The 26,980-nt window shown below is 43.0% G+C and overlaps 1 protein-coding gene and 1 pseudogene across 4 annotated transcripts in view; one reads left to right on the forward strand and one right to left on the reverse strand.

Moving 5' to 3' along the window:
• LOC148041278 (acyl-acyl carrier protein thioesterase TE3, chloroplastic-like) overlaps positions 1-26,980 on the forward strand; it is a 96,777-nt gene that overhangs the window by 28,556 nt on the left and 41,241 nt on the right. For 3 of the 4 annotated variants that reach the window (XM_087678821.1, XM_087678820.1, XM_087678814.1), the window contains exons 2-4: positions 3,463-3,563; positions 3,712-3,821; positions 19,385-19,480. In XM_087678821.1, the coding sequence (XP_087534947.1) occupies positions 3,463-3,563; positions 3,712-3,821; positions 19,385-19,480 (307 nt within the window). Of the gene's footprint in view, positions 1-3,462; positions 3,564-3,711; positions 3,822-9,798; positions 10,004-19,384; positions 19,481-26,980 lie in introns of those variants that run through there. The other variant, XM_087678816.1, reaches the window with a different exon arrangement.
• On the reverse strand, positions 4,154-4,866 carry LOC148041279 (uncharacterized; annotated as a pseudogene).

Raw genomic sequence — 26,980 nt, forward strand, 5'->3', positions numbered from 1 at the left:
TCGCTAGGTACAACCATCCCTTCCTCTCCATCATCTCCCTCCACGTCCAGGATACATGCAAAGCCATCAATTTTTTAGCAAATCCATCCGACCCCCTTCTCCGCCTAAATCAGACGAGGAAGATTAGGTACGGATTGTCATTCTACTAGTGTCATACTAGTTTTTTTTAAAAAAAAAAGAAAAAAAAGAAAAAAAGAAAAAAAAGAAAAAAAAAAGAGCATCCAAGGAAGAGCAAGCGGAACATTACGCATGGAATGGACAAAACAACTCACTTACAGAAGCACTTAGTACCACATAAAGCACGATCACTGCACCTTGGGGTCCTCAAGTTAGGCGTGCCCAGTGGCTTCGGTCGGCTGGCTCCGCTCCTAACCCCCTAGCCCTTTTTGCTCCCCCACTTCATGCTTAGGGCCCATCAAGGGCAGGACATGCCTAGGGAGGTAACACTCGCCTATGGTTAGACATGTCACCCTAAGCTACTTGCACTGCACCTCCCTTTGCACGAATGGGGTCCCCAAGCGTGGGATATCACCCAGGCTAGCAGGCTAGCCTGTGGCTAGACCCCACTCCCCATTCCACCAGCACGGGCACAATGCACTACACAATAAGGTAGACACCTCCCCTTAGGTAGAGCACCGCACCCTCTCCTTTCAAGCATTACAAAGGCGACTAACCACCGACTTCAACTTCGAAGGCCCCCGTCAACTACTTGCTATCCGTTTGACTTCTCCAACAAACCTTATTACCAAGCTTCAATGAGCACCTGAGTTTACATGTGGCCCTGCCCTTATACGACTACTTCGCCAATTGCCTCTTAAACACCAACAGTCGACAAGAGTGCCATGGGACTGGCACCCGTCTCGGAGGGGGGTAATGTTAACCCCAAGCCGAGAAGGCGGAAGAATGAATGAAAAAGTGGGAAGAAGACGGAAAATGAGCAAAGACACGCAGGCGGCCTCTAAAGCTAAGCCGGGGCCAAAAGCGTAATTTTAAATGAAAGGCGCCTCAAAAACTCTAAAAACTCTTGTAGAAGAGCGCCAGGCTCCCTCTTGTGCCACTTGTAAAAGAATAAACGGGTATAGGCTTAGGGCATGAAGCAAGAAGAGGGAATTAGAAAAAGGGACTTTGCCACAATGGCCGGTCATGTAAAAAGGGATGGGCACCCATGGGGTTTTAGGGTTTGTATATATAAAGTTCAAAAAGTAAATGAAAGCTCATTCTTTGGTGTGTGGCTAACAAGAGCTCTTCTCTTCTTCTCTTCTTGCTTGTGTGTGCTCTTGAGAGAGGGAGTGTGAGAGCGTGAGGGAGTGAGTGTGTGAGAGTGAGGGATCAAGAGGGTGAAGCTCTTTTCCATCTCCTTTTCTCTTCTTCTCTTCTCTTCTCTTCCCTTCTCTTGCACATGCGGCTATGGTGGATGGAGCTTGGAGATGGAGGAGGCTTGAGGATGCTTGAGCTAGCATCTAGGATCGTGGAGCTACCGGTGTGTGCGAGAGAGAAGGCAACTCATATCGGCATCAAGGTAAGCTCATTACACTCGTAGGATCGATGGCGCGTCGGCTATGTGAGAGATAGCCATTAGAGCTCGCTTGGAACTCTTGAAACAATAAGCGGTCCGTGGGTCTTGGCAGTTGAGCGAAAGCTCCTACACTTATGCACAGTTAGCTTATGTACTTGGTTACCCCTTTGTTCAGGATACATCTATGTTTTTGGTACTTTTGGATTCTGTGACAATATTTGGTACTTGGAGTTGCATGCGTTTTATTGGTCACTGCTAGTTGCATTATAAGTCTTGTTGCTATTTGGATTTCCTTGTCAGTGGAAGTATTTATTTTGGACATTTGTCTACAGTTGACTTCTCATTTATTGCGATTTTATGGACAGCACTACTATAATTTATCTTTAAGTAATTATATTGAGAGCAGACACTTGTTTCAGATGCTCTAGTGCTTCTACTTTGTGGACAACAATACATTGATTTGTACTCTTGTTGCATACACTTTTGGCTCAGTTTTGGGGCTATTTTACTAAAATTATAGTAGTCCATACTCTCATTACTTTGCAGTTATCATGGCAAGTACTTCTAGTACTTCTTAAAGGGGGGTGAGAGTGCCCAGGTGGTGTGCGCAGAGAGAATGAGGTGTGTTCAGCAATAGAGAGTGCAGAGACTGGAGACTTGAGTTGGATGTGTACTAGTGTGGTGTACACAAAGAATAAAAGAATGAATTTATACTTAGGATACGGTACATTCACAACTGCAAGGGTGCGGTCACATGTACAAGTAAACATATAACAAGAAGTGTAGCAAAGGGCCTTTACACCCAACAACCTCCTACTTAAAGGTATTGAGCGAACCTTTGACCAACTCCCACTAGTCGAATGCAGTGCTCATGTTGAGCCTTTGCAAGACTCTTAGTGAGAACATCTGCAGGGTTATCTTATGTTTTGATCTTAGTCAGTGTGACTAGACCATCATCCAGAACTTGTTTGATAAATTGATATTGCACATGAATATATTTGGTATGTGTATGAAACATGGCACTCTTAGCCAAGCATATAGCACTTTGGCTATCACATCCAAGTATAGGTGTTTTGGTGGGCAGCCCAAAATCCTTGACCAAATGACCAAGCCAAACAGCTTCTTTTGCAGTTTTAGTGGCTGAAATATATTCAGTCTTAGTGGTAGAAAGTGTTATTATCTTTTGCAATCTAGAGCACCAAGAAACTACCCCACTAGTTAAGGTAAATACGTACCCGCTAGTAGACTTGCAAGTATCCAAGTCACCTGCCATGTTTGCATCACAATATCCATGTAGATCTAATGTACCATTTCCAGAGCAATTTCATTTTCTTTGTGCCCTGAAGGTACCGGAAGATACATGGGAAAACTGTTGGGCTGCTGCTTTGAAGGCAAAGGCAACGGGGGAGAACTACTTTGGGCAGTGAAATCAAGTAAAAGTCAATGGTTGCTGTTCCAACACAGAAATGCTACAGAGCAGGTCTAATCTCTAACATTGTTTGGGACCAATGCAGCACTAGGATGTCTGCTGCCATTTGTACAACTACAGTCTTTCTTGGACTGAAAATCTGTAAGTACAAATAGACATCATTCCCTACTCATTGATGTTCTCTCCATATTTCATGTGACTTCGTCTTGCTCGCAAGGGAATCAGAAAAGTTGTAGTTCTGGTGCCTTCTACATATAGTCCCTAGCCATGGCTGCACACGTGTTACGGTGAGTTAGTTAGTTCATATTTATGAAATTTTAAACTAATTGAGAGTTACTATTGCAAGGTTTCACCCCCTCACGGTCTTGTGTTTGGTTTTACGAGGGTCCAAAGCAAAAATGTATTTGTTATAGTTGAAATTAATGTTTATATCAATGTGAACCAAGATTTCAAACTAGTCTTTGCCTACCTTCATGATGCATGTATATAATTCTAATGAAAATTCTCTTGTATACAGCATGAAAGAGTCATTTGAAGTTGAGCTTAAGGTTCGTGACTATGAGCTGGATCAATACGGTGTAGTCAATAATGCTATATATGCAAGCTATTGTCAACATGGTAATTCTAGTGACATCATATTTAGTGATTTTAAAGTGCTAGTCTTTTAAATATCATTATGTTTATGATTCTTGTTTGAGTATTTGCAAGGACATGTGATGTGGCAAATAATTATCCTTGGCCATTGATAGTTTTCTCTGTTGAACAGCACGACATGAACTACTAGAAGTAATGGGAATAAAGCCAGATGTAATTGCTCGAAATGGGGAAGCTTTGGCCTTATCAGAGTTGTCACTCAAGTTTCTTGCACCTTTAAGAGTAGGTTTATATAATCATCATGTTTTTTTCCTCAGAGAGAGAGAGAGAGAGAGAGAGAGAGAGAGAGAGAGAGAGAGAGAGAGATTTACGAAAAAAAGAAAAAAAAAGAGAGAGAAATAAAATGAAATGATATATTAACATCTACAAAACGCCAAAATGACCTATGAGACTATGAGTTACAATCATGTGTATGATGGTACAACTATCTGCGCAAAATATGTAGCACAAAGCAAAATAAGAAAGGAAACTAACTATGGCTATGTGTAAAACATAGAGCTCTATCTAGTAACAATGAGCTCCAAATGGTACAATCTCATGTGGGTATGGAGGGCCTAGCTTTAGCCCGAGCAATAATCCCTTGTATCCACCTATGAAGGTGTCGTTGGTGTCTGTGTCGAGGCCTAGGACGTTTGGATCGGCTAAGCTGAACGACTCGATCAATCAATACTCCTTGTCTGTATATGGATTGTGGCGGTGAGAGAGGCTCTCTTGTGGACTATGGCTGTAACTGTATTGAAGTCTTCTGAGTCTCCTTTGCAAAGAAGTCTGTGAGCTGCCTCTGTGAAGGGCCTAGATGTCTTGGAGCAGCTGTACTCCTGAGGCGCATGTCACGAAGCCGTCATATCTCAAGAAAAAAGAGGCCAAGGCATCGCTAATGTGTAAAATCCATGACTCTGGATAGTGGTCCAAATCCGTCTCTAAAGAGACAGTGGAAATGACCACGGACCTCATAATACGCTGGGCAGTGGCAAATATAATACTCCTCTGTCTCTGGCTCTAATTGGCATATTTGGCATATGCGCTCCTCTGGTGGGATGGATCTATATCTGCCGGTCTCAATCTCTAGTTGATGTGAGGAGATGCGCAACTGGCCAATAGTACATCTAATCCCATGGGAAAGTTGGGTGTCCATGTATCTTGGGCGAACAATAAATCCATCATCTGTAGTATGAAGGAAATGCTCGCGGTAGAAATCCATCTTTGTCCCTAGCTCCTGCCCTGGCATCAACCATGTCCGCCTGATATCCAACTGGGTAAGATCCATCCTGATGATCTTGTGGATCTCTAGAAGAAGAAGAAGAAGAAGAAGAAATGATTACTTATTTGCAAAATGTCAAAAATGACCTATGAGACCTTGAGTTACAAAAATTTGTAGTGCAATACAAGAGTTGGGGAAATAAATAGTAAACAAAAGCTAAAAGCTAAACGAAAATCCTAGTTGAAACTCTCATGGGTGATGTGTTGAGCTAAAAATAACCAATTAGATCTTTAAAGCAGCCCCAAAACATGTAAATGACCAAAAGTTTCATTAAATAGTGTGTAGTCCTAGAGAGCTTATGTGTTCCATAAGCAAAACCCTAATTTGGGAGGATCCTTCTGTATCCATACATAGACAGGCTGCCCACCATTCAGCCTATCCTTGTTTTGCAGGCTACATCAGTCTTCACCCTCTCTGCTGCTGCTGTTGGCACCCTGTTTCTAGCCTCCAAGCCATCTCCGTCTGATGTCTAGCCATCATTGACTGCAGCCCCTCCACTTGGTGCCTGTCCACTGCTGTTGGTGGCAGTTTCTAGTTCTTGGCGACTGCATTTACTGCCCCAGAACTGCTGTGTTTGCTTTGTCCTAGCTGACTGCCCTGCTGATCACCTTCATTGTTTGCTTCAGCCAGCTTGCGTTTATGATAGTGCAGGCCCATGCATCCTTCAACTGACCCTTCTCAGCTGGTGCCTTGCTGTTTACAGCCTGATGATCAGTTTCCAAGCTTGTTCAGGCAGTCCTCTGATGCATTTACCAAATTTCAGCCTGCAGACTATTGCGTTTTGGTGACAGCTTGCTGCCCTTCCACTTTCAGCACTCTCTCAACTTCGACTAGTGATTATAGCACTCAAGATTTGTCTCGCACACACTTTGAGTACATTGACTACCCTGCCTTTGAGCATTTTGAACATTCTTTCTTTCATTCATAGCATTGAATCATTAACTTTGGAGTTTCTTTCTTCCTTGATTTGTTTTTGCGTTTTACATTCATGGTTTTTGCATTATTGTTCGAGTTATTGTGTTTTAGTCATGTTTGTACATTTTGTGTTTTCTCGGTGCAAACCCCAACTTATCTTCACATGATGAAGGTATTGTAGATACCAAGAGGTTGGGGTACGAAACATGACATTGGTATCCATAGGACGTAAACATGGCATTGTTACATAGACCAAGTATGAATGGGTAAGGACAAGGGATACTAGGAAGATATATATCATCCTAAGAAAGCCATAATTGGGCATTGTCGTATAGCCTCAATCTTGTCCCATGTGAAGAAGAATTTTGGGGGGGGGGGACGGGTGGGGACTTGAGCAACAATCTCTTGTATCCTTCTATACATGTGTGGCTGCTACATGGGTTGGGATATAGGGTGTTTCGACTGGCCAAGTTGGATTGCTTGATGAAGCTAGATCCCTCATGTAGAGGCAGATCGGGTTATGTTGGGGCCTCCTTAGTACTCCTCCTAGATGTAGATTGAGATTTCTTTGAAGTTTCTTGGGCATTCCTTGTGAAAAAGTGTATAAGCTGCTTTTGGATAGGCCTCCATGTACTAGTGCTTTGCTCATCTGGAGGGTCTCTCTAAGCTATCGTATCTCAAAGAGAGAGGTCCAAGACATTGTTGATCATTGTATCTCAAAGAGAGAGAGCCTAAGACATTGTTGATCATTGTAATCCATGACTCCCGATAGTGCCCCAAACTAGTCTCTAAAAAGAATGAGAGTGCCCCCAAATCTCATAATAGGTTGGACAACGGCAAATATAATGGTCCTTTGTCTATCCCTCTGATTGGTGAGTTTGACATATTTTTTCCTTGGACGATATGGATCTATATTTGTTAGTCTTAATGTTTGGCTGATGTAAAGACGTGGAGAATTGGTCAATAGCACATTTGACATAGAGAGGGGGATGTTCATGTATCTTGGACAAACAATAAAGCCATCATCTATAGTGCGTAGAAGATGCTCCCAATAGGAAGCCATCTTCATTCCCAACTCGTATACTAGTATTAGCCATGTCAATTGAACAATATATTGTTTGATGATCTTACCAATCTTTGAGTGGCTTAGAGTGAGGGAAGGTGCATCAAGGGAACACTAAAAGGGTGGTAGTTTGTCCATGCTAAAGGCATGTAACTCAAACTAGGATGAGATTTGAGCATATCGACATGAAGTATCTTCCTCACTGGCCAATTGTTGTGAGGACTCAAGTGCCAATTGCGCATATCTACATTTGGGTAACTCACACAAGCTATATATGAATGATATTGATTTGCATCGACCTCTAATGAGCTCATGTGGGATTGAAGCCTTACATTTGATCACCTTGGAAATCTGGTGTCCTTTGCATTGATCTCCATCCATCATATGTGCCACTAGGTCAACTATGGTGGTAATGCTAGGCCCCATACTTGTAATCCATATAATAATGCAGACATGACCAATGTATCAAATAGCTGAAACTTATTACAGGGATTTTGGAATTGCGGGCACATCCTCTTTAGACCACCCAAAATTTGTGCATCCTCATGTCAATCTAGTCTCTACTGCCTCTCTCATAGAGAGATTAGGCCTTATGAATAAGACTCCTAGCTATGTATAAGAATCCACATACTCCATCTTGTTCTACCCCTACTTGTACTCCATATGTGCCACTAGGTTAACTACGGTGGTAAGGCTAGGCCCCATACTTGTACTCCATATAATAATGCAGACGTGACCAATGTATCAAATAGCTGAAACTTATTACAGGGATTTTGGAATTGCAGGCACATCCTCTCTAGACTACCCAAAATTTTTGTATCCTCACGTCAATCTAGTCTCTATTGCCTCTCCTTCCACCCATACTTGTACTCCATATGTGCCACTAGGTTAACAATGGTGGTAAGGCTAGGCCACATACCTGTACTTCATATAATAATGCTGACGTGACCAATGTACCAAATAGCTGAAACTTATTAAAGGGATTTTGGAATTGCGGGCACATCCTCTCTAAACCACCCAAAATTTGTGTATCCTCATGTCAATCTAGTCTCTACTGCCTCTCTCATAGAGAGATTGGGCCTTATGAATAAGACTCCTAGCTATGTATAAGAATCCACATACTCCATCTTGTCCTACCCATGAGTAAACTGAAGTGTCCACCTCCTGACCCATTGTGATGTAGTATTGAACATCATCCTTGGCTTTACCAAGGTTCATTGAAATCCCACCATTTGCGCATGTGAATGCAATGCATCGAAATGTCTGTTTTGTGAAAACAATATATGCAAGCGGAAGCAACAGAACCAACTGCTGAACATTGAATGAGATGAACAAGAAAAGCAAGATCATATGAACTTAATGAATGGAGAAACAGGCCATGGAATCCATTACCAAAGCATGAGAAGATGAGTTCAGATCACATGGGCTGTGGCTGACCACTAGAGTGCCTTGAGTCTTCCTCTCTCCATAGGATGTCCCATAAGCAAAAACTTTGATTGGTGCCATCTCTATAAATAAAGAGTGCGCTAGGCCACTTACATCCCCATCTGTTTTGCCATCCATTCTGCCCATCATTACCAGCTGCTGTCATGACCATGTGAAGGCTGTGCACATTACCTTCTGGTTTTGCTATCACTCCAGCCCTCTTTTTAACTGCTGCAGCTGCTATTCAAGTGTTCCTAGATGTTGTTCTGATCGTCACAACCTGTGGACTTGCATTTTCATCCCTACACGCTGCCCTTCTGCTGTTCATCATCTGGGGATGATATACACAGCTGCTTTTCATCAGATCAGGCCACCCAGCCTACTATCCTCCGCTGCTGTGTTTCACCGGCACCTTTTCAGCTTCGCTCAGTTTCTGCTCTGCTCTGGTGACTGTTGATCAGGCTGTTCTGATTGCCACATCATCATACTTGCTCCAGCTGCTGTTTTCGAGTTTTCTGCATCAGCTTGATCAGTGTCTTCATCTAGAGGCCATTTTTACATTTTCAGCACTTTGCTACACCATCCTTTGCTTCAATTGGTGGTTACTGTCAGAGTGCAGCATTGTGAAACCAATGGATGGGCTGAGTCTGAGAGAGAGAGAGAGATTGCATGGCAGCACGTGGCTACTCCTAAAAGGATGGCTACATATTTTGCCCAGACAGTTGTACCATCATACACATATTTCATGGCGCATTCGGGAAAGAAAAAAGAAGTGGTAGGACAGATTCATCCAGCTCTGGAAATCTAAGGTTCCGTATCAGGGAAAAGTGTTTATGTGGAGGCTACTTATTGGGGCTCTTCCTATTGGGAATGTGCTACGTGCTTGTAAGATCTCTGGACGATGCATATTTTGTACTACATGTGATGAGACAGGGCTTCATCTTTTTCTCTTGCCCTGTTGCAAAACAGATTTGGAGTTTTGTTTTCTGTGTTTGGTCCTCGTTGACTCGTCACCAGATTTCAGCTCGTTCGTGGATTTTGGGAAAGATGACCTCCATGACCTCTTTGAGTTCAGATTATTCCTGCCTTTTCCATTTCCTCATATGGACAGTCTTGTGGCATATTTAGCATACTCGGAATGCCTTCATTTTTGATTCAGTATCTGGGATTCATGGTCATGTGGCCCGAATCCGAGGTTTAGTGTTGTGGCAAATCACCTCTATGGTGTCTACTGACCTAGTTCTTCCTGATATTGCTACTCCCTGGCTTGACACTGTTTGCTCCACACCAGTTGTGCTTTCAGGGTGATATTTTTGTGTTAGAGTTAGTGTAGATTTTCCTTTGTGACTATTATTTTCCGCTTTTCTCTAAGTCGACTTTATGGTCTGATGTAAAATATTTACTACTTAATTAAATTATCTTCACGAAAAGAGAGAGAGAGAGAGAGAGAGAGAGAGAGAGAGAGAGAGAGAGAGAGAGAGAGATGATTTATTTCTTGCCCGCTCGCTAAGAATATCTGGTCGCTTTTGTCACAGGTTTGGCGTGCTGTGGTGGGGTTCTCACTAACCCCTTTCGATTGGGTTTTTGTGTGCCCAAAATACCCCACCCCGCCACAGTTGCATATGAAGATCTTATTCCACTTTTTTAGACACTGGGAATGTTGGCACAATTGGACCACTCGGAATGCCTTTCTTTTTGATTCGGCCTCTAATGTACCGGGACACATTGCCAGGCTTAAAGGTATCTTGCATTGGCAGATAGATCTCATTCGGCACTCGGACTTGCTCCCTCAGGAGGACTTACTTCCCTGGCATATGGCAATTTCCTCTGCGTCTTTGCTATGACTTGTGTAACTCTTTCGTGGCTTTGTACTGGGATTTTACACACATTGGCCTAGAGCCCTCGTGTATCTTGTAATCATGTAAACTTGTACCCTTTTTTTCGTAATTAATACAATTACCTTTTACGAAAAAAAGAGAGAGAGAGAGAGAGAGAGAGAGAGAGAGAGAGAGAGAGTATATTAACGTCTCTAAAAGGCCAATGTGGCCTATGAGACCAAAGCAATACATACAATGATGGTGTGTTTCTCATCTGGAACGAGAAAAAGATGAAAAACATGCCTATAAGACTGAAAAAGAATGAAATAGTCTCCTATAAAAGGAAAACATGTCAGTGATCTGAAAGTGAGAGCAGAGAAAGGAAAACTCTCCATCAATGATATGTCTGTTCTCTAAGGAGGTGTATCTCTGCATGGCTGAGGCGTCTCGGCATCTGTCTCCTGTGGCGCTCAATGATGGCTTTAATTTGTCTGTGGTGTGGATGTTTAGGCCTTCATCCGGGTGGACGTGGGCGCCTAGACCGGCTAAGTGCCACTGCTCTATCCAAAGGGACACCTACAGAAGATGAGGTCCAATGATGATGTACTCCTGTAGGCTGTGTGGCAGTAGTAGTGGTATCTGCCATACTCTGTCGTGTATCAGTGAAAAAGTCAGTGACTGCTCTCTGTCTATGTGAGCTGAGCTGTGGGGGCTTCCTACTCTGTAGAATTGTTGCTTTGCGCCTCTGGAGCTCCAAGAGGAAGAATCCCAAGCATCTCTGATCCTCAAACTGCATGATCCGTCTCAGGGGTCCAAAACCCTCTCGAAACAGACAGTGGTATCTACCTCGTATGTCATAATGTACAGTGCATCAGCAGATGTAGTGTTCCTCTGTCTCTGGCTCTCTGTCGCATAGTGGGCATATGCGTTCTTCTGTTTGTATACCCTCCCATCTGCTGTCTCAATCCTCAGGTGGTGGGATGAGGTGCGGATCTGACCAATAACTATGCGTAGTCCACGAGGCAGCTGTGTGTCCATGTAATTGGGCCGGGTGATGAAACCATCCTCAGATACCTGAAGGAAGTGGGTCTGGTAGTTTGCCATCCTCGTGCCATGGGGGGAAGGGGGGTCGGATCCAGGTCTTCTCCGTATCTAACTTCAGTATGTCTGCTCTGATCACATGGTTTAGCTTTGATCGGCTTAAGTCAAGTGTAGGGCAATCCAGGCTATAGTCAAAGGGGGGTAGTCTGTCAATCTGCAGCCCACGTAGACTCATCCATGTGCTTATCTGAGCATACCAACAGTGTCTGTCACCGTCTGCTGCTAGTTGTCTAGAAGAGGCCAGGGCTAGCCGTGGGTATCTATCTTGGGGGAGCTTCCATAGTCTATGTATGAAAGTCATTGCCTGGACCAAGGCCTTAGCCACCATGGGTGATGCTCCCAACTCAGCTCTGATAATCTCATGTGGGGTCGAGCTCTTCGCTCGTATCATATGTGAGATCATCATGACCAGTGGTCTTTCCATATGCTCCCATCTGTCATAGTATTTCTTCTCTGGTCCATCCTGGTCTCCCAAAGGTTGTCTCGTGTGAAAGAGACTCGGACCCCAAATAGTTGCCCCATATAGGAGTGTGGGTGTAACCAGGGTGTCAAAAAGCCACAGTTTGGTGCGCGGCTCATGAAATTGTATGTGAGCACATTGCCTCTCCAATGCACCTAAGGCTGCATATGCTTTTGCCAAATGAGCCTCTGATGTCTCTCTCCAAGAGAATTGTGGTCCCTTCAATGTGACCCCCAAATAGACATACTGCCTAACCATCTCCACTGGCTCTCCATCAAAAGTAAACTGGTGCTCAGCTCTTGTCACCCAAGCAGCTGAAGTGTTAAATACCATAACTTTAGTTTTCCCAAGGTTCACCTTAAGATCTCTATCTCTGCAAAAAGCTGATAATGCATCCAAGTGTCTATTTAGTCCCTCAGGTGAGTCAGATATAAGTACAATATCATCGGCATAAAGCAGTAATGGTATCAGCACTCCAGCTAGGCTGGCTCTGGCCCCACCAGTCCTATCCACATATTCTGAAATTTCATCTATATACAGCCCAAATAGTGTCGATGAAAGTGGACAGTCTTGTTTCACCCCACAATGGTGCTATTGACTGTATCTGAGATGCCCTTAGGTGTTCGTACTCTGCCCGTCACTGTCTCATACAAGGCATAGATACTCCACTGTATCTCTACAGGCATATCAATGTTTTGCATTCTTCTCATGAGTCTAGCAGGTGGCACTGTGTCAAAGGCCTTGCGAAAGTCCACAAAACAGCAATAGATCTTTTTCTTGAATGCCTTGCCTTCTTCGATGGTTGCCCTCAATGTAAAGATATGGTCTAGAGTTGTATATGGTCGAGAGAGAGAGAGAGAGAGAGAGAGAGAGTTATTTCATCTTTTGTAAAGGGAGGTTATGCACAATGGCCTACAGCTATCCTGTGTCTTGTAATCATGTAATCTTGTACTTTTTTTGTAATTAATACACTTACCTATTACGAAAGAGAGAAATGAAATGAAAAGATATATTAACGTCTGCAAAAGGCCAAAATGACCTATGAGATCATGAGTTACAATCATGTGTATGATGGTACAACTGTTTGGGCAAAATATGTAGCACAAAGAAAAATAAGAAAGGAAACTAACTATGGCTATGTGTAAAACATAGAGCTCTATCTAGTAACAAGGAGTTCCAAATGATACGAGAGAGAGAGAGAGAGGGGGGGGGGGGGGGGCGAGGAGGGGATTTTTATGGTTAGCTAGAAGGCCTAATGTAAATACTTTTACTTATTTAATTTAAGCTTCTTCATGAAAAGAGAGAGAAAGAAATAAGAAGAAAGAAAGAAAGTTATATTAATGTCTACAAAAGGCCAAATCAACCTATGAGACCAAAATGCTACATCTGAAAAGTGAGGGAATTTTCCAAGAAAGATATATTAACATCTTCTGAGGCCAAAATCAGCCTATGAGACAAAACCATGTACAATGCTAATCGTTACTAGAGATCAAAGTGTAGCATGCTAAAAGATGGTCAGTGATATATTGTAAAAGAAGCTAGTGGTGTACAAGACAAAATAGTGTTCATATAGGGACACAATGTGAGGATAAGGTAGTACGTGTTTGATTGTGTGATTGAATGATACTCGTATATGTAGTTCCACCCAGTCAGGATGGGTGGGTAGAGTATGTCATACATCTCGGATGAAATAGTATAAGGGTAGCATCTGGGTGGTCCCTCAAACTCTGTTAGCTGCTTCTCATGTCGCTGGTGTATCTCCCTCATCTCTCTCTAATGTAGTATATGTGTTTGGTATCCTTGTATCCGTGGGTGGCGTGTTGCTCTAATCTCCTCAGCTCTCTAGGCTATCACCCCTCTATGTGTAGGTGTTATATGTGTGGTCACTATCTAGAAGAAATCGTTAAGCTATGTGATTGACATCCCCTCTCTATGTAGTGTTAGCTTGTAGTAGTGATGTGTGAAGCCTCTGAAACTCAACTAGGAATTGGTCCAAGTGGTGCTTGTGTGGGGACTCCATGACTAGTTTGAGGGAGGTGTCTCATCCAAATAGCATGGGGTATCTAGCTTAGACTATGCTATAGGCTCAGCATTTGCAGATGTAGTGCTCCTTGCTCTCCACCACCTCTTGATATAATTTGTAGATCCGCTCAGCTCTGGGGAGTGGGCTGCTCTCTTGGTCTCAATCTCAAGCTGGTGAGAGGATGCCCTAAGTTGGCCAATGGCTAGTGGCCTCTCATGTGGCATGTATATATCTAGGTATCCACATCTCTCAATGAAACCATCGGTTGTAGTCTTTATGAAGTAGTCTCTTTAGTATGACATCTTTGAGGGAAGGGACTGTCTAGATGAAATCCATATATATTGTATATACAATTGATAAAGGTCCTACTGCATGACCAAGTTTCTCTTTGTGTGGGATTGGTGTATGAAGTGGGAGTTAAGGTCATACTGAAAAAGGGGGGAGATGTTCCATGTCGATTCCATATCCTATAAGCCACTACTCATTTCTTGTCTTTCCTGAGATGGGTGTGTAGAGGCCTTAAAGGCTCTCCTAGGTAGTCTTTCTAGGTGCATATTATGTACTCTATGTATGAAGTTGATGGTCTGAAAAAGGGCCTTCATCATCATGGGGGGTGCAACAAACTCCGCTCTAATAATCTCATATGGAACTGATGATTTGTTGTGAATCATCCGTGTGAGTATGATGATTTGTAGTCTCTCGATCTTTGTCCATAGATATGTAGCCAAGCCAGGGGTCCAAATAATAGGTGCACCATACAGCATGGTTGGTGTGACTAGTTTTGAGGTAGCCAAGGGTAGGAGAAGACGAATCAACAGTAGGTGACAGCATCTACAGGCTATTGAGATAGGGCAGCAACAGTAAATGACTGATTTTCTTCAGTTCTTTGTATCTACAAGCTGTTGAGATAGGGCAACAGCAGTAAATGATAGATTTTCTTCAATTCTTCGTGAAGGAAGTCTAAATTTTCTCTCTCCTTAGCATTCTCTCTCATCTTCGAGCCTTTCTATAGCCTTTCTTTGATGTTTACAACATTGAGATCACCATAGGCCGAGAAATTTTATATTTCTCTGTTGCAAACCCTAATCTGTAGCAGCAAAAATGAGGGTTTAGCAATAGCCTCGGAAAGCATGCCAGAAATTGGAAGCTCCAAGACTTGGATTCAACAGGGCTGAAGCTGTTTTCAATCAAATTCAAGTGGAGGAATGAGCAAATCAATGAAATTTGGGGCATTTTCCATCTTCATCAAAGCAGGTGAAGGCCAATTGACTGTTCAAATCAAGGGAAAAATCATATTGAAGACTTGCTGGTGATTTTGGATAGCAAGGGGAGTTTGAATACCGAAAGGGATTGGGAAAATCCCATTGTACATCAACTTCTTATTCAATTAAGTTAAATAAATACCGAAAGGGGCACTAATTTTGGGGCCAACAGGGTGTCCATTGTCTAGGATTGTAAGTTAATTTGCATTTCTTAGTTTTGTAATAAATGTTACTGTTGTAACTAAGTTGTAATTAGGGAATTACCACCCATCCATGGAAGGAAGGTTGGTTTTATGATTCCATCGCCGGGATTACCACTCAATCCCTTGATTTAGTGGGCCCGAGACACCTGATTGCAAGCTAAAGCTTTGTGCTAGTGCTGATTTTTACTCTCATTTGAGAAATTACAGCAATATATCTTCATACAATGAGATGGACTCAAGTAGTGATGATGCCTCTTAGTATGAACGTTCACATGAGAATGAAGGAAATGCAATGTCTGACCTTGGGTATGGGAGGGAGTTGAGAAGTGTGGTTTACTTGCTCAAATGAAATAGATGGTAGAGATATACTTAATGAAGGGTATCTCCTTTGAGAGCCTTCTTTATTAAAGTTAACATAATCTATTAAAGTCAACATACTGAAAACCATCAGGATCTTGCACGCCAAAAGGAGAAATAGAAGAGGGTTTTGGCTCATATGACTCAAAAGGGTTATATGAACTTGACATAGGGCTTGGTTGAGATAAAAGAGATGGATTGCCAGATGTACCAAATGTCGTGGTCCCTTCAAGATCAAGGAAATGGCTTGTCTCACCAATCAGTCTAGACAGAGTAGTAGCACTCATTGGAAGAGTATAAACTAAACTATACGTAATGGACAAGTAGTCTTTAAATTCTTCCTATGTTAGATAACCAAAATTTGAAGAAGAAGATGCTAAAGGTGAAGGTGTGTCTATCTTCTTTTCCCTGACACTATAGTGTCTTCTCAAAGACTCCAAAGATCGAGAAGCCTAATAGGACATCATAGGATCCCTAGAAAAATGTGCTTGAGACATTATGATTCAGAATCGAGTCACGTGGAGTCTCGCGCAAAGACTAGCCTTCACAATCACTGCAAGATACTCTTTAGAAGAGCACCGGCTTTGATACCACATGAAGATATGCTAGGGTTTGCACTATGGAAACCATAGTTGCATTCGTACTACGTACGGACTAGTTCGTTCCGTACGGTACGGTACATATCTGTACCATTTCGTACCAAAAAACAGGCTATTTTTGGCCTCTGAAGACTAGACCATACAATATCTTCCAACTCCTAATCCTTATATGTTTATTATCATAATTCCAAGTCTCTCACATATACACACACACACATACTCTCTCTCTCTCTCTTCCAACTTCCAAGATGAGTATGCAATTCCAAGAGCATCCCTCCCCCCCTTTCTCTCTCTCTCTCTCTCTCTCTCTCTCTCTCTCCAAACTGCCAAGCCTCTCTCTCTCTCTCTCTCTCTCGTCTCACACACACACACACACACACACACACACACACACACACACACATACACACACACAAAAGAATGAAGAGCTTGTAACGCGTTAGTCCATCCACCCTAAACTTTGCTTTGTTCTTTGATATATTACATATACACTCCCATTTGTCTTCTAGTAGGGCATTGCGCATGAGGTTTTTCCTTGTTATCCTCATATATTCGTCCTATTAACTCAAGTGACATTGCTATTTTAGCTCTAAACATGTGTTCTATTATCTATAATCCAAAATAACCAAGTTTTTTTTTTCGTACTAATATCGTACCGTACCTTATAAAATCATGACGTACCAATTAGTACCGTATTTTATAGTACCGTACCATATCGTACTTTCGTACTTGACAACCCTGATGGAAACACAACATGTATGACCAAGATTGAAATGCAAAGAGTCAGATAATGACAAGCAAAACTCCAACCCTAAATGCAAAACTCACTGCAAAGCTCAAAACTCAAACATAGAGACATATATAGAGAGAAGAAACTCTGAAGTGAATGAATGTTGTAAATGAATGTAAGAGTGTACAAAATGACCAAGGGCAGAGCAATGAAGTGTTGGAAAGTGATATCTACCAATGGAGATGGATCCCAAGTGTTGTGACCACCAGTTAGAGTGATGGAGTGAGGGAAATACGAAATGTTGATCACCAAAGTGCGAAGAGATATAGGTGATTGCAAGGATGATGCCCGAGGAGGGTGGTGACACTAGGAAGTTGCAAACGCAGCAATGGAGGAACTGCTAGGAGGAAGAGGATGAATGTCGGTTACCACCAAGTGTGGGGAAGACCAAACACAAACAACAAAAGGTCGCTAGGAGCTAAGGAAGGGTGCTGCCAATTGTTGCTTGGTTGATAAGGATCAAATGCAAGCAGTAGGAGGCAGTTTGATGGGTAGAGATGGGTGATGGGACCAAACGCAGCAAGAGGGAGGGCACTAGACAGTGGGCAATAGTCGAGGAAGAAGGCACTAGGCAATGGAGGAGTTGTGGAAGGTGTGGCAGCCATTGTAAAGGTCAAACCACCATGTGTATGAAGGTTGTTGGCTGAAATCTGCACAAGAGGAGTGAGAACTGCACAAAAAGGGATGTTGCTGAATGGTGGGCAGCTTTTCTATCTATAGATATTGAAGGGTGTCCCAAAAATTAGGGTTTTGGGGGATCACTGAGACTCTCTTGAATTGCACACCAGTTTTGGATTTTTCATTAATTAAGCATTTTTTGGGGCCAATCATCTGTAAAGTGTGGTTTGGCTCAAAAGACTCTTCCTTGGTCACTTTCTCACGCAATGTGTATTGTTCATCACCCTTATATCTTTATTTTTTGTTTCTTTTTGGAGGATGGGGGTCTCCTACATGGTAATACAAGCATATAGGGCTTGTGGTGGCACATCCTTAACATTGATGTCCATTTTTTGACAGCCTCCTCTTTTTTGGTGACTCAAGGTGTAATGCATCCAATAGAGGTTCGCTTGGTGGCTAACTCCTTTTAGATGGAATTGTTGGCCATGTCAAGGCTGCTCTCTTGGGATCGTAAATAGGAGGACCGGCCAAAATTTAATCATATGGCACATTTGGGTTGGTCTTTTGTTGTTGTTGATGCCACTCTAGTGAGCCACAACTTGCCGATTTCTTTTTGCACATCCTAGACGCTTTTTCAGATCCTTTGTGGATATTGCGACTTACGGGTAATATTGAGAGTGTGTTGCAGCCTATGCAGCCCTTTCCCACCCTTGATTCTGATCGTCCTTGTGGCAGGATTGGGATATCCCAGGCTGACTCAATCTTGAAAGGCTTCGGCTAATTAGGTGTGTCATCTCATTATTGAGGACCATCATTGGCTGGTCACCAAAGCCAATTCCGTTTGGGGTTTGCATAAATCTAAGGCTTGGCGGCAAAGGACTGTGATGGAAGGTTGGCTAACAAGACCTTGAGGCTTGTTCAAATTGAGTTCTTTCTTTAAAGAGTGCTCATTGGCAGTCTTCCCCTTGCCTTCGCTCTTTCAATTCAAAGCACTGAATCTTGAATGACAATTGCTTTTTTTGCACTATAAATGTGGAATCCTCTCATCACAGATTTATCTCATGCTCTTTAGCCAGGAATATCGAGACCCTCCTGTTTGATATTTGGAGAGTTGTGGTTGGTCCCTTGATGTGCCCTCTAATAGGGTCTTTGCTAAGGCAAACTATCCCACTTTGGCATAGCCACATATGAAGATTTTGTTCCACTTTCTCAGATTTTGGGGCTGTTGGCATAAGTGGGTTACCTGGAATGTATTTGTCTTTGACTCCGCCACTAGTGTCTAGGGACATACTGCTAGGCTCAAGGGTCTTCCACATTGGCAGTTAGATCTCATTCAGCATGTTGACCTTCTCCGTTGGGAGCATTTGGCTCCTTTGCATTTGGCAATTTCTTATGTTCCTTTGCCGTGACTTTAATATTACTTTTGTGATTTAACTTTTGTATTTCTTCTGTGATTTGACATAACATAACTACTTATGATGAAAACAGAGAGAGAGCAAAAGCAGCCATCTCTCTCACTATCACGATGGAAAGAATCTTGCAGTGCTGCTCAGCACTGCACCTCCACCACCACTTTTTGGATTTGTTATCTACTCTGTCTTTGGCCTCTTAACCTAGGAACAGAGCTCCAACTGTTGTACACCTAGCAAAGCTCTTCTGTGTGGGCATGAAATTGAGACCTACCTTTGCAAGTTGGCTATCCCCATAGCTCTCAAGACCCTATTGAGATGGTATTTCAAAAATTTCCTCTCTATTTAATGTGAACATGCTGCAAAATAGGGCAACGTCTGTCTAAAATAATAATCAGAGACTAGGTTGCTATGTGAGGCTAATGTATTTTTCCTCACTCTGTTTTTGTATCTTCTCATCCTGCTTGTGTTTGTGTAATCAGAGTGGTGATAGGTTTGTAGTCACTGCCCGGATCAGTGGAAGCTCATTTGCTCGTCTCTACTTTCAACAGGCTATCCACAAGCTCCCGAACAGAGAGGTAATATAAGGGTACCTTGATTTTCCTTAAAGCTAAACTGCTAGAGCAGCCATTATATTATGACATTTTTGAATTTGTCATGTGGTAGTTTTGATGCATAAATTGCTATTGTTATGATCTGTGAAGAATTTTCATAACAGTATATGCTGGAAAGTGAACATCAAACTTGCCTGTTCAATGACTGCATTTCTATAGTGAGAATTGAGGTGGCAGCTTTGTGTGTAGCTTCCATGTGAGATAGTGAGGTCATATTAGCTAAGTACAGATGGATGTTTTGTGGCAAGCGATGCCATGGGATTACTTTGTAGGTAATTGGAATGGCCATGGAAGAACGAGGAATTTAAAGTACCACACTCATACACAATCCCAAGAGCAATGAGAGAAAAGTAACTTTTCTTGATTATAAAAGTGGGATGTTTTAATATATGTTTTGTTTATAGGAAGTCAGACATGCCACAGCATGGCACCTTATAGACCACATGTTGCATGTGGTTGCATGTCTCACAAGAATTTGTTCCATGGTGATCCTAATGCTTAGGAACAAAAGGGTGTTTGGCAAATACATTTACTAGTCCTCTAGGTAAGGTGTAGAATTGGAGGTATGTCATATGCCCATCAGCTTCACAGCAAAGCGATGACATGGTCCTATAGGCCAAGTTGGAGTTACTAGGGGCAGTGTGGCCCTTGAGGCAGTTAGGATGGCTAACTCTAGGCAATGTCCAATGCTTGTGTGGCTCAAGGTAGACCCTAATGTGCAAGTGGAGGTGATGAGATCAGAGAGCATGGCAACTTGAGGAAGGAGCCACCTGCCACTTGAGGTAGGGTAGGCTCCTTTTCAGCTGTAGGAATGGTTGGAATGCCAAATTCTTGCCATTCCTGCTCCTGTTTCTTGTTCCCACATAGTGCAGATAATGACAGGGCATGGCCATTATTGAACTTCCCCATTCCTGTTCCTTGTTCCCTGTTCACAATAAGACAAAACAATGCCTTCTTGCGTTTGCACTAGAAGTCCAAATGACATTGCTTTGCTGTTTGAGGTGAGCTGTTTCCACTTAATTCTTCACTTGATCATCATGGATTGCACAAGCTTTCTATACGCCCTTTGATGCACAAAGGCTTTTTGAAGGGAATTGGTTAGTGTTTACCCTACATCCTCTCAACACAATGTGGTGCTCTTCTTGATGCCCAAGAAGGCCCTACCTAGAATTATTGACAACCTCATACATTTGCAAACCTCTTGGACAAAGAGACATAAACGATCAGAAGAACTACAATACATTGATCTTGACTACAGTCATGTCACGAGGGCATGAAATTTCATTGCTTTGCTTAGCATTTGAGTAAAAGTTAATCAGATGTGCAAACGTGACTTGCACATGTGAGGTGCAAGTCAATTATTTCACAATGTGGGACCTAGGACCTTGAGACATTAGTTGGTGCCAGAGGCAAAAGTTGTAGTAAGTTATGCTTGATAGGTACTAAATGGTACCCGATTTAGTATTTTGAAAACTAATTTAATATTCTGAAAACTAAATTAATAAGCTGGATAATGCTGAAAAATGGGATTAGAAAGCTAACACTACGCAAAACTTGCCCATGCAAGTGGGAGAAACATTTTTGGGGGTTGATGCAAGTCTATTCCAACCATTGTGAGAAAGGAGGCGGCTGGTAGAGAGCAAAGAGTTGTTGCAGATATGATTTGCAGCCACTAGGGACTAGTCCTATAGTAAGCAACAGTTTGGAGCCCTCCAGGTGCAGGTGATAGCAGCCCAAGGTCCTCCTGGTGTAGATGACAACATACATATTTTTTTGTAAATAAAGTGTGGCTAATTATATTACTTCAGAAAAAACCTGAATACAAAGAAGTGCTCATGCTCAATAGACTAGCTGGAGTTGATGATAAGTCACAGATATATCAAGTATATAATCCTCTCAAGGCGATCTAGGGGGGATGGGGGCAAGAAGCCATGGAGAGGGGATGCATCGCTATCTGGGGCTGCCTGCTTACATCATGAAGAACAGGTCCTAGCTGCCCCAAGTGTGCATGAAGTGAAAACGGAGCTCCTAATGAGCTCGAGACTTGCCCTGCACCTAGTCCCATCGTCCACGGAGGGAGTGGATGATGGAGATCGAGAGCTCTGCCAAAGTCGTCTATAGTAAAAGTCTCTCCCCGCCCAAAACCTCTTGACACTGCACCTTTTAGATGTGCCATCTATTAAGACTCCCTACGATCTCCCATACCTCAGAGCGGTCTGCTGTGGGCTCTAATACTTGGCGGATGGGTAGAGTCTCCAAGCCAACCACTACGTACGACCCAGCCTCAATGATGAAGATCGTGTCCTGCATCCCAGCATCATACAAAAGGTGACGGCCCTAGCTGACTGCCTCTGCCAGTAGAAAGCTTCCCATGAGATACATCCAAGGTTGGGTGCTATACGGCGGAGAATGCAGCATGCTCCTCTCCACACGAGCTGTGCCATCTCATGCGACCAAAGGTAGTGCTTTGGAGTTTCCAAAGACTGCTGTGGGCATCGTTTACAATTTCCATTCTTTTGCATATGGGCTAACCAACTTCCCATCGCCAGGCCTCCATGTGTCAACAGCCATAAGAAATACGATACCCTCCTCGGCCTCGGGCTATCCCATAGGCGGCACCGAAAAATCTACCAGAAAGCATTCATGATGCTGTGCTTTGCCCAATACCTCCTACGTGAAGGCGCCTACTCCATATTCTTCTACATCAGTACGTGTTTGCCAATCCAGACTGTGTACTCCAGGAACCTTGGTGGCTTCTTGGCGACCGCAGTGGCTGGCCATAGCCACTCTCCAAGGTCCCACTCCAGCTCATTAAGTGGCCTGCTCTCCCATATCCAAAGGCGCCACTCTTGGAACTCCTCCCAAAGCACATAAGGGTCCAGATGCCATGTCTTTCCTTGAAGGCCAACCACCCGAATCCTCCTCCACAGAAGGACAATTATCCCCTCATCCTGCTGCCCTCTGTCAAGAACCAAACGCCCCGTCTCTTGCACGGTGAAGAAAGTCCCATGTGGGGCACCACCCACTCTACCTGCCACCTGTAGGGCGATACCTGTTGGTGAAAACCTAGCGGCCCCTACCTCACCAGGCTCTACCGGTCCTCGTATCGGGGGTCTAGCCACTCCTGAGGTATCGCAGTGTCAATATCCCTTCTCCTCAACTCAACTCCTCTCTGGCAACCTAATGCCCGCTGCAACACCTCCTGGTCGGCCATCCTGTACACCTCCCGCCATGTCCTAATGGTACGAGCCAGGCCGGCCTCCCAACCAGCCCACTGGATGTGGGGGCACTCACCAATCTGTACCCCCTTCCGATCTCTAACGTGGGGGTTCTAGATCACTGTTTGGCGGTCTATCTCCTCCTGGCAACTTGGGGGGCTCTGAATAAGGACCTTATCGAGGCCCTACCACACACGAGTTGGCAACTTGACAAGGTGACGTTCAGCCTGATAATGTGTAGACTCTGGCTTGTCAAAGGGCCCCATGTGCTAGCAGTTTCCCTTATTAGTAGTGTTGACATAGTTTATTGCCATCATCCATGCCTTTCTCCCCACCCTTCCATGTGCTGCTCACCAAGTTTCTCATTATTACACATGCACTTGAGATATGCGACATAACACGATCACATGGGTGTGGTGTGTGCTCATACGCTAGGCAATAGATGCTAATGCATGTGGGTAGGCCATACTCACACACATGGGGAGGTCCAAGGCTCACTCTAGCATGATAACACTAGGGTGCATACAACTTATTCTAGTACACTCGATCACCACCGATAAGGGGCTCATCACACCACTCTCTTAGGACTTGTGCACTAGCATAGACACCCTAGTATGCTTGCTCATTCACGCATTTGACTATGCTAGACCCCTACACTCCCATGTTGACCATCGAGACCACATGCATCAAGTGTGGGAAAGCTAGGTACATTAGGGCTGAATTCAAATCCAAAGAAAGACAACTATATGTTGGGGTGTAAAGGCCCTTTTATTCACCTCTGTCATGTATTATTTAGTTCTACATGTGAATACACCCTTACGTGCCCTAAATGCAAATACATTTTATTTTTTGTGTACCAACACATTGTTTGTACACCCAAAATCATATTGTACTCTCTCTCTCTCTCTCTGTCACTCTCACTCACATGCTCACTCCTCCAGCTACTGCTCATCCTCAACAACTGGTATCAGAGCCTATGGTACAAAACCAACAGGTCGTGCAAGTGCTCGCAACTGGTTGTAGGGGATGGAGGAACCAGTGCGACAGTCCACGAGTGACTTGGCAAGAGGCATGCAAACGGTTGGAGTTTGTGTCCAGCAGGGAGTTAGGGCGATCACGTTGCTGATCAGCGAGACGAGCAGGTGTGAGACAGGCGACGGGGACTAGGTGATGCGTGCGGGACGGCGACCAGCGCAACGGTCGACAAGATAGAGAAGGCATGACAAATGTCAATCACACGACGTGGCAGGTCAGCGGATCCCCCTCACACCTCCCAATCAGTTTTTAAAAAAAAAGAAATCGGAAATTCCTTTAATTTCTCAATTATCCCCTTGTCTTGACGGGGGTTCACGCGTGGAAGCATCGGTTCCAAATTTGAGCAAATCTGACTCGGAAATTTGGGGCTTTTCCTAGATTTGATCCTGTTTGTGCTTGGCAGTGACATTCGTGTCAGAAATTGCAGACATTGTGCGTGTTGACCTCAATTAAATTGGGGATTTTGCCAAATTTATTGGAATTTCGCTCATTTGAGTAAAATTTCCCAACATTGGACTCGGAAAAATTGGGACTTTTCATGTTTTGCTGAAGTTATACTCAGCTGGGTCAGATTGGCTGACATTTATACACTGTTGGACCTGGGATTTCGGCATTTTGTGCTGAATTTGGTAAATTTCTGCAGTATTTGCCCGTGTGGTGGCTGGTTTATGTAAAACAATAGAGATTTATTTCCTAGTTGGGCAAGAACAACAGTGTATTTGCTGGTTCAGCTTGTGCTCTTGCAATTCAGTGCATTTACTCTTATGTTTGTGATAAAAATGGCTGCAACTTCTTCTAGTTCTGACATTAAGAGTTTGATGGAAATCAAACGGTTTGATGGTTAGGGATTTGACCTTTGGAAAGACCGTATGCAGGGCATATTGTTCTTAAAGGATTGTGAGGATGCCTTGTAGGAAGATAAACCGGCACAAATGTCTGATGCAGATTGGGCCAAAGTTGACAAAAAGGCTGTGGCTTATATAAAGATGGGTGTCACTGATGACATTTTGACAGACATTAAGGGCTTAGATACTAGTTATGCAATATGAGAGAAGTTGAAGACTACTTATGAGATCACCACACCTGTTAATCAAGTGCATTTAATGCGCAAGTTGGTGAATATGCGACTGGATGAGTCCAAGTCTTTAGCTGAGCACTTGAGTGCTTTTACTGGTATTTTAAATCAACTCAAGGATGCTAATTTGGATTTTGATGATAAGTTGAGGGCGATTTTTCTGATCATGACACTACCTGATTCTTGGGAGACCTTGGTGGTTTCTCTCAGTAATAACCCCAATCTCTCATATGATGGTGTGAGGGGTTCAATCTTCAATGAAGAAATTAGATGTAAGTTTAGTGGAGAAGGCAGCAACTCGGCTTATAATGTTAGAGGCAGGGCTGAAAAGAAAAATGCAAATGCTGGACAGAGCAAAGGAAAAGAAAAGAGTGATGTTACTTGTTATCAGTGTGGTCGGAAGGGCCACAAGAAGCCTGATTGTAGGTACTACAATAAGGAACAAGAGAGAAAGAAGAATGCAAGAGATAAAAAGAAGAAAGAGGATAAGACAGATGCATCTGAGGCAGCCAAAGGCAAGGAAAAGGCCAATGTGGCCTCTAGTGTAGTCATAGAGAAGCTCTTGGATACAAAGGCTGATGTATTATGTGTAGTTAATTATGATGCCCTTGTATGTCACATGCAGGATATGCAAATTACCAAGGTTGATGTGATTGATGCACTTTTATCAGTTGATGATGGTGTCACTCAGACTTGGATTGTAGACTTTGGTGCCTCTTTCCATATAACTCCTTGCTTGGAGTGTTTCGCTATGTTCAATGCGGATAGTTATGGAAAATTATACCTTGAAAATAACCATGCTTGTAGCATTGATGGGATTGGCACTGTACACTTGTCTTTAGATAATGGACAAGAGCTTGTGTTGAAAGATGTCGGATATGTGCTTGGCATAAAAAAGAGTTTACTATCTGTTGGTCAGCTTGACTTGCATGGTTACACTACATTTTTTGGTGGTGGTTTGTGGAAATTGAAAAAGAGTTCCATGCTGATTGCAAAAGGAACCAAGAAGGATACTTTGTATTGTTTGCACTATAAAGCTTTGAATGGCAAGTTTCTTGTAGTTGCTAAAATTGGTTGTCATTTGGAGTTGTGGCATAAGAGATTAGGCCATATGAGCTAGAAAGGACTTGATGTCCTTACCTCTTTGAAGAGGGTTAATGAAAAAGGCTCTAAACTTGACTTTTGTAATAGTGACTATCAGTTTGGAAAGCAAATGAAAATTTCATTTTACTCTGATGTCTCTCGTAAGTCCAATGTCTTGGACTTAGTGCATTCTGATGTATGTAGTATGCTCGTGAAATCGCTGGGTGGTGTTGTATTGTTACAGGAAGATTTGAGTTTATCTATTGAAAAAGAAAAGTGAAGTGTTTGTTGTTTTTAAAACTTTTCATGCATTTGTGACCACTTAGACAGGTAGAAAGCTGAAATGCTTGAGAACTGATAATGGGGGTGAGTTCACATCTACTGAGTTTAAGTCATTTTGTGACTTGCATGGAATTAAGAGGGAGCATACAGCTCCTTACAACCCTTCTTTAAATGGGGTGGCTAAAAGATATAATAAGACTTTATGTGAAAAGAGTGTGGTGTATGCTGTCCATTGCTAATCTCTCTCATGAATTTTGGGGAGAGGTACTTAAAACCACGGTTCCCATTTGCAATCGCTCTCCAAACAAGTCCTTAAATAATGGCATCCCTTAGGAGGTTTGATCTAGCAAATCGGCCTCATATGACCATTTACGGATATTTGGTAGTGTTGCTTTTGTGCATGTTAGAGATAAACTTGACCCAAAATCCACCAAAGGCATTTTCATGGGCTATGGTGATGAGGGTGAATTTGGCTATAGTGTGGTTACCACAGTCCAAGAAAATTATTCGCAACTGTAATGTTGTGTTTAATGAGGTGAAACTGCTGAAAGGTACTTTAGCCTCTAATGAAGACATGAAAAAGGTCAAGTTTCAGAATTTGCATCCACCTATTACTTCAAATGATGAGCCTCATGATGTTGTATCACAGGCTGAAACTGATGACAGATGATGCAAATAGAAGCACAAGGAGGTCATGAGCAGCAAGATAGACTTGTTGATTATGAAAATACAGGTGCTGTACAGCATGAACAGCATGCTGAAAATGGCTTA

The sequence above is a fragment of the Lygodium microphyllum genome, chromosome 1, assembly GCF_053477565.2.
Source record: "Lygodium microphyllum isolate KBCC chromosome 1, Lygodium_microphyllum_v1.1.10, whole genome shotgun sequence".
In the NCBI taxonomy this organism is placed as follows: domain Eukaryota; kingdom Viridiplantae; phylum Streptophyta; class Polypodiopsida; order Schizaeales; family Lygodiaceae; genus Lygodium; species Lygodium microphyllum.